Source organism: Pseudopodoces humilis, chromosome 16, assembly GCF_049639895.1.
Source record: "Pseudopodoces humilis isolate 2021_Gansu_Grassland_sample_001 chromosome 16, ASM4963989v1, whole genome shotgun sequence".
NCBI classification, from domain to species: Eukaryota; Metazoa; Chordata; class Aves; order Passeriformes; family Paridae; genus Pseudopodoces; species Pseudopodoces humilis.
Window position 1 is genome coordinate 7,230,495 of NC_142215.1, and position 18,752 is coordinate 7,249,246.

General features: G+C 47.3%; 1 protein-coding gene across 5 annotated transcripts in view; it reads right to left on the reverse strand.

Moving 5' to 3' along the window:
- NTRK3 (neurotrophic receptor tyrosine kinase 3) overlaps positions 1–18,752 on the reverse strand; it is a 204,160-nt gene that overhangs the window by 21,857 nt on the left and 163,551 nt on the right. For all 5 annotated transcript variants that reach the window (XM_005521589.3, XM_005521588.3, XM_088063101.1 and 2 more), the window contains exons 13-15: positions 17,841–17,971; positions 13,655–13,827; positions 9,627–9,870 (exon numbers count right to left, since the gene is read on the reverse strand). In XM_005521589.3, coding sequence (XP_005521646.1) covers positions 9,627–9,870; positions 13,655–13,827; positions 17,841–17,971 — 548 coding nt within the window. The remainder of the gene's footprint in view (positions 1–9,626; positions 9,871–13,654; positions 13,828–17,840; positions 17,972–18,752) is intronic.

Here is an 18,752-nt window from a genome sequence, read left to right on the forward strand (position 1 = left end):
TGCTGAATGTAGCTGGCAGCTCATTCTGCTTGGGGAGTTGCCCATTGCATGACTGACTCACCTCCTTTCCCAAAAAGGTGGAAAATGTGGGGGGAAAGGCTTAGAAAATTGTTTCATGCTGGTTGTTTAAATTGCCTCTGTGTTACAGTCGGGGGAAAACAAAAGGAAAGCCTATGCATAAAACTGCATCCTAAAGCCAGCTGTGGCAGAGGCACGGACGTTGGAAAGAAGCAGAGCAAATGAAGTCATCCAGCAGAGGGGAAAAAACATCAATATAATATAGTGCAGAACAAAGCAAATTCTACCTCAAACACAGAGCTGAAAGGGAAACATCTCCCTCTGTCAGATCTATTACCATGCATTTATTCCAATAACAAATAACTAACCTGGAGAGTAACCCAAACCTGATTTATTTCTCCATCTAAGTAAATATGTAGAGGCAGCTGAATTTGAGTGTAAAAACCACTGATCTCATATGCTTTTTTATATATGTTGGAAAAAAATAGGAGTGAAGTTTCTGCCCTGCTGCCAGGGGATGCTGGCAAAGCATTTGAGCTATAGATGCTGTATCTTGTCACTAATGACTGCAGGGAACTAAAAGGGATTTGGATTTTATAATGCTTCACATTAATTGATAATTTGGTCTCAGAATCCACAGTGGAACAGAGGATTTGTTATATTGGATCTGTCTAGTGGCCCATAAAATCTGGCATCTTGGCTCAGTGATGCTCAGAAAAATTATCACCCAGCATATCTTTGCTTATAATGTTTTGGCCAGTCCTGTAAGGACCATACAGCAGACCGTCCCTCTGGCCTGCACAGCAAACATCTCCAAAACCCTGAAATGTGGCTTTGGCAGGGTTCTCTCTATGTATTTGGTTTTGTTGGTTTTGGTTTTGTTTTTTTTTTTTAAAGGAAGAAAGAAACTCTTTAGCTACAACCTTTCTCAACAGACACACTGCTGCTTTAACTCTTGGTCTCCACACTCCAAATAGAGAGGTGAACTTGTGTTTTCAGAAGGCAAACAGGAGCATGGCTGAGGCCAGGGTGGGGAGATGCCTTCTGCTGAGCAGAACACTATTGATTAGGCAGTATAAAGATTTCCCTCACTAACTCCTTTAGCAATCTTATCTTGTGTCGCCCACATAATTGGATGGGGAAGAGAGAGGTGGAATCACTTAAGTGTTCAAAGCCCAGCACACACTGAGGAAAGATTCCCATTTCGTGTGTGTGTGTGCAATTTTGTGCATCGTTGCCCCTTGACTGTACATTGAACACGCTCTCTTTGACAGCCGAGCTCTAAACAGCCTGGGTAATAGAGCTGCTGGCAAATAGGGGCTTTCTCCATCCAGCTGGGGGAGAGAAGGAGCTCGCTGGGGCTGTGACAGAGGCAGGACTATGAAACTGGGGGGGATCAGGAGGGGAAAGCCTGGAGAAACTCTGACCATGCAGGAATCAGCAGGAAAAAAAGAAAAGCAGTGGTTTCCTTCCATGCAAGCATCTTAATTAGGGATGTTGATGAAGATACTTGCATTTTAATTTTTTTAGGGAGGCCTTCAGATTGTCGTGAAGCAAAGCATAATTTATCCATGACCTCACTAAACTGGCTTATAACTACTCTGCCTCCAGTTTCTTTGCTGATCACACTGAGGTTTGGGGTGCTCCCCACCTTTCCTGATCAATGTGTCACCACACAAAAGATCTCCTGGCTGCACCCATGGTAAAGGAGAGCTGAGATCATGGTCCTGCAGGTGGGAAGGCAGGAGGAGCCCAGTGGCCAGCTGGGCTGCAGTGAGGAAATGGATTTAACAACCTAGACACGATGAGAGGGGAGAGTTTTACATTTGCAAGTTCCAGTCTCTCTGGACTCTAAGTGGCAGTGCTCCTCCCAAAGCATGAATAGTTCACAACCCACACTCTTTCTGGTCTACCTGTGCTGGAATAATGAAGCTGGAATAATATGCTGGCATAAGGTTCTCTACCATCTGCTCTAGCTACAGTTTAATTCTGTTTAAATTTAAATGCAGTTTAAATTTTTATCCACCTTGGTAATACCAAGAACCATCAGTGCCTCTGACCTACTATGTACAAAATCCTTCCTTGTTTCTGGTGGCAGCACAGTGAAACACATTTTGGATGGATCCCCACCATGGGACAATCTGTCTTGCTCTTTTCCTTGTCTGTCACAGCTTTCAGGCTAATGGGATGTTCCAGGAGGGGACAGCAGGAGGAAGCGAGCACACTGCATGCAGACAGCCTCTAGCGGGTGTTGGGAACCACAGTTGGACAAAACAAATTAAAACAGGGGAAAGAAAAACAGTTTCACAGTCAGGGGGAGGGGAAAAACTACTCAAGGATGGATGGGGATCACAAGCAGCTTCTCTTGCCTCTCTAGATCTGTTGGCTGCAGCCAAGGAACACTGAAAATAGTTCCTGAAAGAATCCTGCCCTCAGTAATAAAGTTTCATGCAAAGAGAATTGCTTTGAAGGAAAGGTCTCCTGAACTTCCCTGCAGGAAATTTGCTATTTCAAGTTTTTACAGCAGAAGTTATAGGCTTGGGTAGTTTGGCTGCATTGAGAAACAAGCCCAGCTTTCTGAACTGAATTGACTCTAACTTATGGGAATGGTGTCAGTACCCCAGTGGTGGCTCCAGCACTTGACTGGTTACTCCCAGGACCCTCCCCAGATCCCAGGAAAGCAGAGATCAGCCAGGACAGATTTTTAGAGCAGCCAAAGTCCAGTCAGCCGGGACAAGGACTGGAAGAATCATCTCTGTTGAATCCAAACCTCTCATATACATCCTCAGGTGTTTTAGGTTGGGAAATACTGAACAACAAACAATTCCTCCCTGTTTGGCTACATCTTTGACCTCTGCAAATGGAAGGTTAAACACCATCAGGAAGCTAAAATGAAAGGCTTTGAACTCCTAGCCCTCTGGATCTCAGCCTGATGTTTGGGAGAAATCAAAAGCCTCAATTCAAATGCCTCGGAATGGGGCTGAGCTTTGACTGAAAGATGGTAAGTTTGATAAACTCTCAGTAGGTATGTGATGGTTTGGGGGGAACACGGGGATTTAGCTGGAGGTCAGTGTTTAGGTGAATATTGAGACTGCATTAAACAAAAATTCGGAGCCAAATGACTTGCAATGACAGCAGCAACATACCCCGAGCAGGAGAAGAGGTGAGCGTGGAGGTCAAGTACCAGAACAGGGAGTTTTTATTTCCCAAAAAACAAACCGCTCTTTTGTGCCTGTGCTTCAAAGAAGATGTCACCAGATTGTGAGAGCTCTTCACCTGCCACATCCCTCTCATTACTGGAATGAAATAAATGGCAACAGCATGAAAACAGCAACTCAAGCAGGAGAACAACAGGTAGACATTGAGAAAAAGGGGAGGGAGAAAACAGGGTGCGGATGCAGGTCTTGACAGGGTGGAGAATTAGGGCAATTACCGTTTCTGAGGAAATGCCAGGAATACAGCACAACCTAATTTCCCCAATTAATTCTTCTGCACTTGAGCTGCTTTGTGTGAAGGGCTCTTAAGGTTTCAAACAGGAGGAAAAAAAAGACTCAACATTTGTTTTTCCCTCAGTGCAGAAATGGGGAAGTGTTGAAGGAAAGTGTCTGGCTAAAACACAAGATGATGCTGTTACATCTTCCTTTCAGGAGATAAGGAGCTGTGCCACAAATTCAATTTGCAGAGGTTTTTATAGGAGCCACAGAGATATCAAAGACCAGCACATTCAATATCACACTGACTTTTCCTGCACGCAGAGCACACCAGGACAGGCACAGAGACACTTCACCCACACACCCACATCGAGCCATTCCCTCACCTCCCCTCTTTCCAAACCCACTGCAGCTGAGGAGGAATCTGGTTCCTCTGCACCCAAAACCCCAGTCAGGGCAGTTGTGAGGCATCATGGCATGAGCCACCCACGCCTGAAGAGGCATACAGATGTCATCTAGGGGGAATGATGGCAATAAGAACAGGAAAGAAACAACAAATCAGGGGTTGGGGTGATGGGGTACATGAAATAAAGAGATGTTGAGAAGGGCATGTAATACTTTCAAACACAGGCTCTTGCACACAGGAAGGCTGTGGCTCTGCTTGGCTGGCACATCTGTATCAGTCACATCTCCAGGTCACTATGAGACTATTTTTGCCCCTACTCTTGTAGGTCTGACAAAGCAAGATATATTTCCAGAATCCAAGCTAAGAAGGATTAAATTAAAACACTTTTCTAAGTCCTCTTCCTAATACCACATACATTTATAGATGTGAAACCTGTCCTAAAACCTTCCCAGAAAGGATGGAGAGAGAGCAGCACATCACATTTTCCACCCCAGAGAAGGGCTAGAAGAGGAAAAGGCAGCACACAGATGCCTCTGCACAGCGCTGAGGTGCTGGGAATGGTGCTGATGTTGGGAGCTGAATGTGACACACACATTGTACCTTGTACAAGAGATCCCCCAGCGTGGCCAGGGACTGAGCTTGCTCTCCCCCACCCATCAGCACTGAACTGAGCCTGAGGACAGTCTGGGTGCACAGTCTGGCTCACTCTCTGTCCAGAGCTGACTTACAGCCAGTGTACACTGGGTCTACCATAAAACCTGAGAGTGGCAGCTTATTCTCCTTCCCAAAGCAAGGCAGTACTACATCCCAGCTAGAAATTCAGAGGGAGCTTTCCTCCCCTGTGCCTGCTGGCATTTCCCTTAGCAGGTGATGGTTCAGAGCCCCAGCACACTCATCACAGGGCTCCATCCTGGTGCTGACAGGGCTGGGCAGCAGTTCCCCTGGGCTGGGATCCACCTCTCACGCTGCACACACTGCATGAGCTACACAGCAAAACCACAAGGAAAGCACCAGGGGGCTGACAGTGGGTGCTGTGCAGCTGATGGAGCCACATGAGCTCTAAGGGGCTCTGTCAAGCCTGCACAAAAAAGCAGTCGGGAGAATACAGCTGAGCCTCTGCAGTGTTCAGAGCAGCAGTGATGGTGTGATTATTTTGGAGCCCTCTGTCCAGAGGACTGTGGGTCAGACTAAATCCAGTTTCAATGCAAGGTTTGTCTGTTAGTCTTATCTACCATGCTGGATGAGCCTCCAAAGGAGCACGACCCAGGCAGTGCTAAATCTCAGTGATCTATTGCACACGTGGAAACTCCACTGGAAAAATAACTGGCTGTATCCATGAGAAAGAAACCAATCTTGAATGGCAGAGGAAAAGAACAAAAGTAAGAGATGGTTTAGATGGGAGATGGTCATCAGAAAGCAACCTTAAATGGGTACTTAAAATTATCAAGAATATGGGGGTTTTGTTGGCCATTTTAAAGAAAGAGAAGAAATAAAATGTTTACACAGTAAATCTTCATGCTTCAGAGGAGGAGGGATCGCAGACTTTTTAAGGAACATTGACCTAAGGCCAAAGTGATATCAGAAATGTTTTGGTTCTGATGGTCTGAGGGTGTGAGAGCCAAGGTTCATGGGAAGAGATATTAATCTTTTATTAAATCAACTGATACAACAGAAAATAACAATAAAAAAGAAGAACTCAGGGTTTGTGCGCCTAAAATTCATTCTTTCTCCCCCTTACAACAATATTGTGTGTTCTATTAAAAGATATTACTTCTTCCTGCAAACCTTGTTTCTCCCAAATCCAAACAATTCTGCAGAATGGTGAGGACCCGGAAAAGGGAGCATTTTTGTCATTATGTTTATCTCTGTATTGCTAGAAATAAATTTAAAAAAAATTAAAATAAAGTATTTCTAGGGCCTTTTTCAAGTCCTGCATATGTCTTTTTTTTTTTTGACAAGCAGGTGTGCTCTGCATGATGAAATGACCAGGAGAACACTCAGGACTGACCTCTGTGAAAGGATGGAGCTAAATCCCTGAAAGGTTTCAAGCCCAGCCCAGGATTTGGAGCAGGATGCCAGAAGAGTAGGACAGAGGAAATATGGACAGAGAGATGTCTTCATGAGGTTTAATGTCTACAGAAATCCTTCCTCTATTTAGCATGTGTCTTCACTGCTGATGTCCCACCCACGACAGGACATCACCTTGGGAGTTATTAAGGAGTCTTGACTACAAATTAAGACTATTTTCTCATCTGAAAATGAAGAAATACTGCCCTTTCCCTGGACAGCCGCCATGTGATTTTTGTTTTGGAACTGAATTACACATTTTGGGGGAAAAATGGAAAATTATCTGGGTATTACTGAAGCTTGGGTGGGTCCAGAGCCACAGAAGGGCTCAAACCCCAGTGTGCAGGGTGCAAGAGAAGCTGGGGATTCTGATCTCAGCCCTGGTGGTGCCCCCAGCTCTGACAGTCCCCCACAGCCTCCGTGACATCCTCCAGGGCAGCACTGGGCAGCACCTGTGCCTCGCTTGCTGCAGTGTCCATGCCACCCTCAGCTTGGCTGAGGCACAATGTCCCTGACCTGCAGCGTCCCACCCCCTGCTGTCACAGTCCTGAGTCATACCTAGAAAAAATCGCCTACTCACACAGTTTTTCAGAGAAAACAACAAGGAAAATGAAATCCGCCCAAACCTTTCCTCTCCAGCATGGATATATTCCGTCCCGCCTTCCCACAGAGACCCACACCAAAGATTGCACAGCACGTTACACAACACAGCACAGAAATGCTTCTTCAGCAACCCCGCCTTCCCTCTTCACACAGAAGCTGGGCTACTTCTCCCTGTCTCCCCAGTTCCTCCGCTTTCCACTCACATGCTGTTCCACCTCTCCCCACCACTTCCACCTCCACAACCATTTTCTGTCCATCCTGTCTTCTTGAAAGGAGGTTAAAAGGCAACAGTTGATGGGATCCCTCTGTGATGCAGGAGGAAAAGTTCATCTGTCTTCAGGCAGAGGGTGGAGAGCTTGCAGAGAGGGGGAACGAGCCTCTCTGCTGTTTTTGTTACGCAAATGTTTGTTTTCTGTATCCAAGTGTGTAAGAGAAAATTAAGCAGTTCACCTTTGTTAAAGCAATTTTGCATCCCACAAATGCAGGAGCCAGATGGTGTACTTTCTTTGTCTTAAAAGATTAAAAAATGGGAAAGAAAGGAAATGGCTAGGAACAAATCCTCAGCCTGGAACACGGTAATACATCCACATACTCGGTTATCCAGGCTTGCAGGGCCTGGGCAGGAGCCAGCACAGGCACCCAGCAGTCTGAGGCCAGGCTGCTTGCAGAGCCCCAGTCCTGTCACTTTGTGTCAGCCTGGCAGTGGGATTTCTCCCTGTGTTTCCACAGGATGACAAATTACAGCTTCTCCCGGGGCTGCAGCTTGGACACACCAAGCAATGTTTTCTAGAACCAACTGAAGCAGAACTTTCCCCCAGGTCCCACTGCTGGCAATGGCAGGCTGTCTAAAGGGGAAAGCTGCCATCCACAAACCCTGGGAAACAGACTGGGAAACTTCACCAGGCAGATCAAAGATGTGACCAGGGACAGCACTGAAGAGTCTGAAAGTTCAACTCTTCAGCCAGATCTCCAGCTTTCACAGCTGAGACCAAGGAGCAGTTTGGTTCTCCCACTTGAGCTTCTTTGCTCATATTCTGGGAGGAGTGTGGCTGGGCTGTGGCTGGAGGAGGGATGAAGGACACCTGGCCCCTGGAATTCTCTTTGCTGTCCTGGGGAGGCTTCCCAGCTCTGTGACTTTGGCACCATTCCTTCTTTGGCCTTGGGCAAGTGATGTAAACCCTCTGCCCCTCATGCCACCAGTGTAAATATGGGAAATCAGAACCTTCTTTTGTTAGAAACCTTCTTTGGACTTCAACAGAGATAAGGTCTACATGAACTAGCTTCATGATCAAAAGTTTTAAACATATTGAGAATAAGTGAAAACAAAGAAAGGAAAATCAGCTAAGAACAAAAGGCTGTGGTGGTCTGAAACTCAGCTCTTGCTCTGGTCAGTAGGTGAATATTGGTTACTACTTCAGTCATACCTGGCAACATGTATGCAGAGAAAAGTTCACTAAAGAAACTTAAGGACACTGCATGAGACAGCACAGAGCAGTCCTCAGCAAAGCACTTTGCACAGACAGGATGAGGGCTACAGGACACAGAGAAGACGAAAAATCCCACGACAATAAACTGGCCTGTGGAGATCATCTCAGCCCTCCCAGCTGTGGCAACAGCCTGCAATTTCTCCCCTTGCACAGAGAGCTCTTGGTGCTGCAGGAGCACAAGCTCTGCTGGGATTGTCTCCAGCAGTGTGACACTGCCTGTGGTTGGGGCAGGATTAACAGGGCTGAAGGGAAGAAGGCAGGCAAAAATTTGGGTAATCATACTTGCTGCTTCTATCCTCCTCTGGGCTCTTCTCTTTTCTACTTGTTCTTTCCTGAAGTTTCAGCAGTAATGGGACCACATCTCCTCTTTCCTCATCACTGCCCAGTAGCTGCACTGAGACCTTTTCCCAGCATGGGCTTTTCTGCTGCACAGTGAAGACTTCTCACTGGTTCCCTCACTGGTAATTAAACCCAGTGGCAATCCAGTGTTCTGGCCTGGGAGAGGTGATATGTCTCAGCACAAAGCTGATCACATTTTCCCAGCACAGAAACTGCACTTGGCAGCTATTACATAATGAAAACTCCCCGAGTCAGGTAAGATAATAGACCACTCCTTTTTGGGCAGCTGGGAGAAATCATCCTCAAAGCCAAACATACATGTTGTAAGCAGAAATAAATCAGCTTCTGTGCAAGTATCAGGCTAGAAACCATGGCTCCCTAGCCTGAGAAGCCCTTCCCTGCTGGTGGATGGTCCAGAGACAAACTCCTACTCCAGTGTGCTGCAAACATTTCTCATATCACATTTCTCCTGTAGCTGGGAAGGGAAACACACTCTTCTCTTCCTGGAACAACACACTGCCATCAGGCAGGCAGGACAGTGCAGACAGGTACAGAGGGAGTGTGCAAGACAAGGGAACAGTGTGAGCACAAATCACAGGAGAAAAGGCTGAAAAGGCATTCCTGGCTCATTGAGTCTCTCCCCAGAGACGAGTACAGGATTAGCCTCTAAACCCAGGCGTTTTTATCTAGTTGCTTCCTGAACTTCTTTAATGACAGGCTCTCAGCAACCTACCCCTGGCAAATTATTCCATTGTTTAAATGATGACCCCGCTGGAAAAGAAAATGTTCTGAGGTCAAACCTAAATTGACTATTATTTCCTCTTCCATATTTTATGCACTTATCAGTCAGTCTTTCAGTTGCCTTCTCTCTAGGTCCCTGTATTAAGTTTCTTTAGTCTAACACCAGAGGTCACAGCCTGCAGTATTTATCATTTCTCTGGATTACCTTTAATTTTTCAATGTCTTCAAAAAACAAGGGATAAAAATAGGCAGTGAGGATGGAATGATTTCAGAGCCATCCAAAAGCGTGTGACTGTGTGCTGGGGTATCACAGAGTCTGTGTGTAGGCATCTGCATGGGTGTCTGAACTAGAAGCACGGCCAGGACTGAACAGGATTAAGGACAATGGTTTAGGGATGCCTGATCAACTTCTGTGCACGTTTCAATGAGGTAATAACAAAGTAAGTGAGCCCAGGGGTGCCAAAAACGGATTTACTGTAACATTTCCTATCTACCTTTGCTCTGAGCATCAGAGTGCCACTGCAGCTGCCTTACCCTGTAGTAGTCAGTGCTGTAGACATCTCTTGACATCCCAAAGTCTCCAATCTTCACCAGCAGGTTGGCTCCAACCAAGCAGTTCCTGGTGGCCAGGTCTCTGTGGACAAAGTGCTGGGAGGCAAGGTACACCATTCCAGAGGCGATCTGGCTAGCGATGTGGAGCATCTGGGATAGCCCTAGCTCCCCTTTGGCTTGTCGAGGCTGCCCATCCACGAGGATCATAGCATCTGGGCCGTGTGCCCTGTGGGGAGGAAAAAGCAAAAAGCACAGAGTTGGGTGTGTGAAGTGGCCAGGAGACAGGAATCCCACACAGTCACTGTTCTTGCTGGATGGGGACCAGCCCCCAGCTCTGCACTGTGAGGATGGACACACAGCTCCAGTGGCAAGGAAGAGAGAAAGGCTTAAGAAAAAACAGGAGGTTGAAGGAACATTTGCTGGGTGAGTGGGTGCCATTTATCCTTATCCTGTCCTGTCTACTGCACACAACCTCTTATGGCCACAGATGGAGGCAGACTGCCAGGACAGACTGCCAGGACAGACTGCCAGGACAGAGGGACCACTGGCTTGAGGAAGCCTAGACACTTTTCTCTGGCAAGACCTCTGCAAAGCTAATGAGCATCCAGGTATTTACATTTGCTCCAGTTAATTCTTATACTGTTGAAAACCCCCAAAGGCAGAGATATCACCCCCTTTCCTTCCAAAACTTCTGCTACCTTATCTCTTTATCTATCCCAAATAGCCTCCTCTCTTTTCCCCATATCACCAACAAACCACTCCCTGATCAATACCAATACAGCCAGAGATCACAGGAAATGTTTCAGAAGAACATAAGCAGATTCCCTCCTCTAAAATCCCTTTTTATGTCCCAGAGGTAACACAGGTACGGTGAACTGTGGCAGCACAAGCACATGGATGTCAGCAGGTGCAGAGAACACCTTGGGCAACAAAAGGAAATATTTTGCTGAACCAAGTGCATCGTAAATGCAGGACTTTAGGTCAGTCTTACTCCTGTTCTGTCCCTTTTTTGTCCCCTTCTTTGCTGTGTGCCAAGCTTTTCTGTCGTGCTCCCTTTGTGATGCTTCTATATTGGCAATGTGCTGTTATCCCTGCTTCAAAACTGCTGCTGACCCAGACAGGAAACAAAAGCTGGGAAACCATTAACTAAAGGAAAAGGGGGAAGTGATGGGCACCCTTATGAGCAGAGAGGGATGTGGTCACTGCAGACCCCGAGGCAGTGGGGGTTGTGCCAGCCTTACCCCACACCCAACCTGTGGGCACACTCCCACACACACCATTCCTAGGGATGCCCCCTGGAAGGCCAGGCCTGTATTTCTACGTGCCAAGACCTTTTCTATCAGTATTTTCTGAGGCAGGACACCACCACTGCAGCCTGCCCTGGTGCAGACAGCAGGATCTGTTGTGGCACCAGCAGCGTGGTGGCCTTGGGAGGCACCAGGTGCCATCCCAGCAAACACCACCACTGGCCCAGCTGGTATGTGCTGATCCTGCCACACCAGCTAATGCTGCAGGCCACTGAAACTCTCTGTCCTCTGGGAAGCACACAAAAGTCTAACAACACTGAGGGGAATTTATTTATTGTGCTTTTCTCTAGGAAGCTGGGTCTAAAGTGAGCCTCTTCCATTTTACTGCTTTTCCAATTTCTGCAGTTAAACTAGGAAAAGTCCATTTGAGTGTCTTACAGACTCCCCGTGTCCCTGGCCTCCAGTGGCTGGGAGACACTGTCTCCTGCTGTGGGCTGGGTGAATTATTCCACAATAAAAACTCCTGCTTGCTGAGGGATTCCAAGCAGCTCTGTATCACCAACCCTTCCTGACTCCCTTGCAGTCCCCATTCCCCACCAGCAGACACCTTACCTGACAAAGTCCAAATCCTCTTTCCATATGACCCCTTAGGCATTCTGAGTGCCTTTTTGCAGGGTCTAAGCTCCCTTGTCCCCAAAGCCATCTTCCTTTGGGACACAAAGGGTTTTCTCACTGCCTACCACACTCCAGCATGCAGGGAAAGGAGCACATAGCTGCTTTTTCCAGGGCTGCACAGGAAGGAGAAGCTGGCAGCTAAACACAGCTGGAAGATGAGAAGCTGCAATCCCAGGGACCACACACCTGGAAAAGTTTCTTTTCCTTCATAAAGGCCAAAGATAATACAACAAGCTTTCTTTTCCAGTGAGACTGGAGATTAATTTCATCAGGCATGAGTGTTTCTCAGACATGTCCCAAGGAAAGGCTGGGACATGGGAGTGAGTGGTCTGTGGCTCCAACATGATTTCAGCCTTAGGAACACACTGCTGAGTGAAGCAATTCCATCAGGCATTGGCAGTGGGCACAAGACATCTTTCTGAGGCACTGAGAGAGCCTGTTTTGCACTATACTCTTTGGGAGGTCAGCTAGAGCAGTGAGAGAGGTTGTTCCTCAGCTGTAATATCTGACTCCTCTAGGGGAATAAGGTTGCTGGTTCTGCCAGGAAAAAGGATAGGTCAATTTTGAGTTTTTCTTTGTGAAGCACTTGAAGAACAGCATCTCTCGCCCTCTTTTTCAGACTGCCTGCCTTCAGCACAAGGCTGAGGCACTGTCCTTAACACTGCACCACCAATCTGGGCTAAAACACCCCTTCAGCCCAGCTCATGGTTTCATGCTGGTGACAGAGTTCAATCTGCTGCTGCTGGGAGGTTGCTGAGACCTCCAGGCACCACTAAAGAGGGTCCCAGGTAACCAAGGCTGCTCCCCTTTCGATGTGGGTCTGAGGAATTCTGTAAAGCCAACAACCTTCACTTGTCTTACCTTGATAAAGATGTCTTGGATCTATCCAGAGCTTGAGACAGGGACTGAGCTATAAAATCCTATTCAATCTACCTACAACCATACCAAAATAAGGACAAAAATCAATGTGGGAATGTTCCCAGCTCACCCACTGCCCTGCAAATGCCCCAAAGAAACTGGGGAAAGGTTGGTACTACTTGGCAGAGGAAAGAAGAAATCTCTAGGATACTTCCTTATATTCTTCTGGTGTTGGTGATTGCTTAGAAGTGAAATCCTCAGGGAAAAACTTAAGTTTCCTTGTCAGAAATTGTGTTGGTAGAAAAATACTCAGTGAGTGTATCCCAACCCCAGATCTAGACCTGCCATGCACAAGATTCTTGTTCCTCCTGCAATCATATTCACACTTAGCAGTCAAAACAGGAAAATATCAAGGGTCCAATTTTCTAAATATTGGGAAATAAAACTACTAATTATTTCAAGAGGTAAGTACCACTCCACTTGCACGTAGGTTTCAGAGTGGAATCTCTGTTCTGTGGCAGAAGAGCACCATAAACATCCTCCCACAGCTGCTCCCTGGTCCTTGCTGCTGGTGGATGCAGAGCACACAAATGATCTGCCTCAGGCTGATGAAATGGTTGAATGATGATGGGGGGCACTGGGGGCTCTGGCAATTTGCATCTCTCTAGAGACAGAGAAGGTAATTACAGCATTTATTCAGGCCTTGCCTGACTTCATGAGGAGCCCGGTGCCACAGGTTAGGGACTAGGGATCAGGGATGGATCCCACAGGCACTGCCTGAGACTCCTCCAACATTTCTCAGGTCTTTTCTGAATGCAGGAATGAGAACCAGTGACCAGTAAATGGGCAGGACACAGATCAAAGACACCAACAAATTTCTCAAATTAATATTTTGGTTCTTGTGCTGTTGAAGCAGGAGCTCAGTGGCCAAGGGAGTGATGACAAGTGGCCTTCCTGCTTCAGCAGGACATGGCTTAGCTGGGCATGCAGGACTCAGAGCTGCTGCCAGCTGTGGCTTCATCTCCTTCCATCCCCACAGGGCAGAGAAGGATCACAGCCACGCTTCCCGCAGCTTCAAACTTGCTGAGGTGGGAGACGAAAACCCTGCTTTCCACAGCTCCTGGGATTACCCAAGAGAAAATGTTGGGATAGGGCTACTGAAGCCCTGAATCTGGTGAGTACCATCACCAGCAGCCCCACAGCACCCCCTGTGCCCTCATTCCCACATACCTGAGGAATTTGTTGAGGTCACCGTGCTTCATGTACTCGAAGACCATGATGAGCGGGTCGCCGTCGCCGCACACGCCGTAGAACTTGACGATGTGCTCGTGCTGCAGGTTGGTGAGCAGCTCTGCCTCCCGCTGGAAATCCTTGCGGGCTGCCAACGTGGGGTCTTTCAGAGCCTGCAATAAGGGATGCAGACACGCACAGAGTGGGCTCAGGTGGGGGAAAAGCCAGAACAAAGGGGTCACAGCATCTGCGAGGAACTGATGAGCAAGGGAGGGGAACCACTGGCCCAGCTGTACTGGGAGGGCTGGTGGCACCATGTTAGTGTTTTGTTCCTGTAGCTCCTATCCCATGGGTTCCCCAGCTCCTTTCCTAGGCAGCAGCAAACATGCCTCAGAGGGTAATAGCTTCCAATTATTCCCAGCTTGGGCAGAATTTATACTGGTGACCTAGGGGTGAATGGCTTCATATCTCATTATTATTAAATTCCTGAGCCAGCCAGTCCTTGCTATCCGTCTTTTATTTTGAAATAGCTGACTACACTGCCTTTATTCAGAAGATGGATTTGCCTGGCTGTGCAGTTATTGTGTGGATTTTTCAAACTGCCTCTGAAGAAGGACACTGTCAAGTCTTTTCTCATAATTTTTAAAATCATGTTTTTATTCCCTGCTGTTTATAACAGCTCCCCTGGCAGACTGATGCTGAAATCAGTATCCTTATTGAGAATATCTCATCTCCCACAGTTTGAGAACGCCACTTTGCCATTGCAAGGCAACTTGCAGGATGCAGGTGATGTGGACCAGCCCAACATTGCAGAGCTGCCATGAAGATGTTGCTGTGGCTGTAGCTGATGATAAGAGAGGATTCTCCAGGGCTGGGTTCTGGCTTGTCTGTGCATTATTGTGCAGTTGCATTGGAGAGTTAGCTTGGAAGCAGCTTGTTATCATCTCAGGGTATCAAGGGAGGGAACTTGATAAAAAAGTTTAAGTCCAGAACATTTGACAAGATGAAATGGCCATAAGAAGCAGCGAAGTCTTTGCAAACATTAAGAAAATGAAGGGGCTGGTGTTGAGTTGCTGGTTCTGCATCATATTCATCATATCCTCTGCATCCTCCACATGCCAGGAGTTTAGGACCAATTCTGGCTTTAACTGTGCAGCCTGACAGGAGCTGAAAAGGACTTGAGTGCTGAAAAGGACTCAAGGAAACTTGTTCCACCTGTCCTGTGTTGGTCTGATGTGCACCAGTTCCCCTTCAGTGGTGGGGGACACTGGGCAGCTATCCCCTTACCTACACACAAATATAAAATATACCTGTTCCCTTCCCTGTGCCTTGAACCTCCCCATGCAGGCAGCAGAGGCGGCCTGAGCAGCTGCAGGCTGCAATTTATGTGCAAAAAGGGATGCTAAACATCAGAAAGCTGCACATGGAGAATGGGGCCCAGCACTCTGTTACTGCACCTGGGCTGGCTCCAGAGACTCCTCCAGAGAAGGTGCTTTTCCCCTTGGAGCAGACCTGCTGTGGGGCTTTTCCCCAAGCCTTAGGACACTGCCTCTTCTGGTTCTGCCCCCAAACTGCTATTCACATGGCATAAATCTATTTTAATTCTTTGCCCTTTGAGATAGCTTGACTAGAGATATTTAGATGAATGTTAGTTACATGGTGCAGATGGCAAAGCATCCATCCTCATCTCAGGCACCCGATTACTTTTAGTCATTTAATATCTTCATAATGTTAATGCCACCCTATTTGACTGCAGGAAAATAGTCCCTTCTCCCATCACTCTTTTCTCCCCCTTTTTTCTGTGGTTGCACATAATATTTCAAGCTGCAGTGAGTTTAGGTTTCATCTCCTTCACACACAATAATTTTTATAAGGTGTTAAGATCGTAAGTTTGTTGATAACACACACCAAAAAAAAAGTTATTAACCCCCTCTCCTTTACTAAGTTAGCACAGCCAAGCATTTAGAAATGAGGGAGCTGGTAGGGATAGAACAGGGAAAGAAGACCAGGACCAAAGAAAGAGAAGGGATATCTCAGTAAAATCAGTGGAATGCCTCTCCCAGGAAGGTTTGGGGTGGATTTCTTTGTGCCTCCATCACACAATTCTTCCATAGCTTCTGCCAAGTCCCTGAGCATCTGCAGGTTGCAGCTGTCACCACAAAGTGCCAGTTGTTCCAATATTACCTGGAAAATCCCCTCTTCTGCAGCATCAGGGCCAGGTCTCCACAAAGCACCATGTGTTTATTGCTGCAGGAAGGCTCACTCCGAGTCAGGTACCTGCTGTCCATGGAAAGAGAGGTTGGTAACTCCATCCTTCACCTAAAGCAGGTCTCTTCAGCTCAGTTTTCCTGCTTCTGCATCTCCCCTCTGCAAAAGGGGATGATACAACCCCTCCCTTGCTGGGAGGCTGTGAAAATGGGTACATTCACATCTGGGGAGGTTCCAGCGCTGGAGTGATCCCCACAATGGAGCAGCCACAGAGAAATAAAAAATGAGGTGTTCAGAGGACATGCCCTGAGCACAGCCCCTCTGGCATATCTAGTATTTGACTTTGTCACCTTAACACTCTGCTGGATATAGTGTTTGTGCATTTCTTAGGATGCTTTTAGAAGCAAGCTGAATAAAACAGGAAGCTTGTCCATGCCTTCACATCAAAACTCAGATTATCTACAGGGCTGCAACCTTGAGATCTGCTAAAAATCTGAGTCCATTTAAGCAGGCAAGTAACACAGCCCCTTCCTTTGGCCCTGGGAGAGAGTCCCTGAGAGCAGGGCAGAGGCAGGCTCTGGGCTGTGGACTCAGCTGCCCTTAACCAGTCTGTCCTGCTGCTGCCCTGAGCTGTAGTGACTGGGGAGGTAGTTCTCAGCCTCAGTTAGGGGCATGAGATCTTCAGGAATTGCAGCCAAATCTCAACTTAATATGTAAAGCCTTTATTCATGTCTTTTTTTTTTTTTTTTTTCCCTTCAGACTTATAACGTGGCCCAAATTAGAGGGATTTTTTTCCCTGCCACTCCTAGAGCTGGCAAGAAGCCAGATTCCAGGGCCCTGCTCCAGAGCTGGAGTTGTATGATCTTGCAGGATGAAAGGCACTCTGGAGATGTAAGCTCATAGTAGCAATTAACAGAAACAAGTTTGGATGCTGTTTCTGCCTACATGCAAATGAAACTCTGAAGAGACTCGGGAGCCAGGCTTGCTGAGGGATGGCTGACACTGATAGGCAGGTACCAACCCTATAATCAAACAATTAATCATGTGGGTGTCTTCATGTCCTCGGCTTTAACCAGTCTCAGAGGTGAAAGGTGCGATCTTGCACTTCACTGCCGGAGCAAAAGGGGACAGCTGAGCTAAAAAAAAAGCTTGAGCTGCCAATGATTAGAAAAAGTCACAAGTAACTGGATGCCTGCAGCACTTTGCAGAGTGCTGGAACCTTTTTCCCTGTAGAGCATCGGTTCAAATGCAGACCTTGTTCCAAGGAGTTAGGAAGCAGTGGTTAAATCCAAGGGATTAAACTGTGTCTCTGCCAACTGGTGCCACTTGAGAGGAGAGCACAGTTCTGCACTGAGTACCAGAGCCACACTGATGGGGCACAGCTCCCACGAGGAATATCACAAGGAGGCAAGCAGCACAGCACAAGCCAAGCTGAACTCATGTTGGCTTAAAATACCCAAAACAGGAGCAACCTGTGGCTATGCAAGCAGGAGCAGAGTGGAACTGAGCCGAGTTGCTTTGCCCATCTTGCAGCAAATTGATCCCAGAAAATTGGCTCATCATGCTTAGCTTTCATTGCTCATTTTGCTGAGGCCTTTTTATGTTTCAGCTTCTGCATGTTACACGAAAAGATAAAATCCAGAAGGAGCAGGGCCGCAGTGGCTGCTGGAGGGAGGTGGATCCACACTGTGCTGCTGCATGGGAGCTCAGGGCTTCCAGACCAGCCTCTCCTCCCTGTCTGTCTCCTGGCTGTGTCAGCAGGAAGGGAGGCTTTGGCACTGCTGAGAACAGACAACCTTGAAGCGAAACACTGAAACTTTGTGTGACTAAGTGGATTTACCACAATCTCCGGCATCAGATAAATCTCCACCCCTGGCCCCCAGCCCTCCCCTGCCTCCCTTTCCCACGCAGGCTCATCCAGTCTCGCTTCACTGGCCAGCCCCTGCCCTTCTCTCTGCCACTTTCCCTTGGGATTTACCTTCACTGCCACCAGCATTTTGTCATTGGTGGGGCTGAGGTTGTAACACTCGGCCAAGAACACCTTCCCAAAGGCACCTTCTCCCAGCTCCCTCTTCAAAACGATGTCTCTCCTCTTAATATGCTGGACATCTGTTGGAGGGAGTGGAGGAAGAGGGAGAGGGTTGAGGGAAGAATGAATCAGTGTTAATTCAGTGAATGGAAAACAACTAATTCAATTTTCTTGCAGGCTGCAAGGGAACTGAAATTGCTTCGCAAAAATATCTGCAGGGATCTTTTTACCCACCCACAGAATGCAGCCATCTCTGTGATGGAGTTAGTCTCATGCAAAACATCTGTGAGGAAAGTACTTGAGGTTTATCAGTTCTCATGACAAGCTCATGGCAATCTCGTCCTCAGGGAGAGGAACCTTCAGGGCAAATTCTGCTACAAAGACATGAATCTCTTTGGAATGATCCTGGAAATAATCCATCTCCTGTGAGATGTAGCAAAGGTCACATCCTTCCAATGAAAGGCCAGGTGAGATTAGAAGGTCCTGTTGAGTTTTGCATTTCAACTGGGATTAGTTTAAACTCAAACACGACAGAGTTTTGAGGCTGAAGCTTGGCAAGTCCAAGCATTCCCAGGAGGAGGAGGAGGACCAGTGACCCCCAGGCTCCTTAGGGCATTAGCAGGAGCTGCCTGGAATTGTTGAGTACTGCCCCACAGCAGGACCCTGACCCTGCAGCCTTCCCCTGCACGACTCTTCCCTCAGAAAGGTCATCCCAGGATACCATCACTGGCACAACAGATGAACTGAACCCATTAGTTTCAATGATCCTTTCCACTGACATTTAGGACAGCGAGGACTGACAGAGAATAGCAACTGAGGATTCAGGAAGAATCACAAGAGCAGTAGCTTTTAATTTACCAG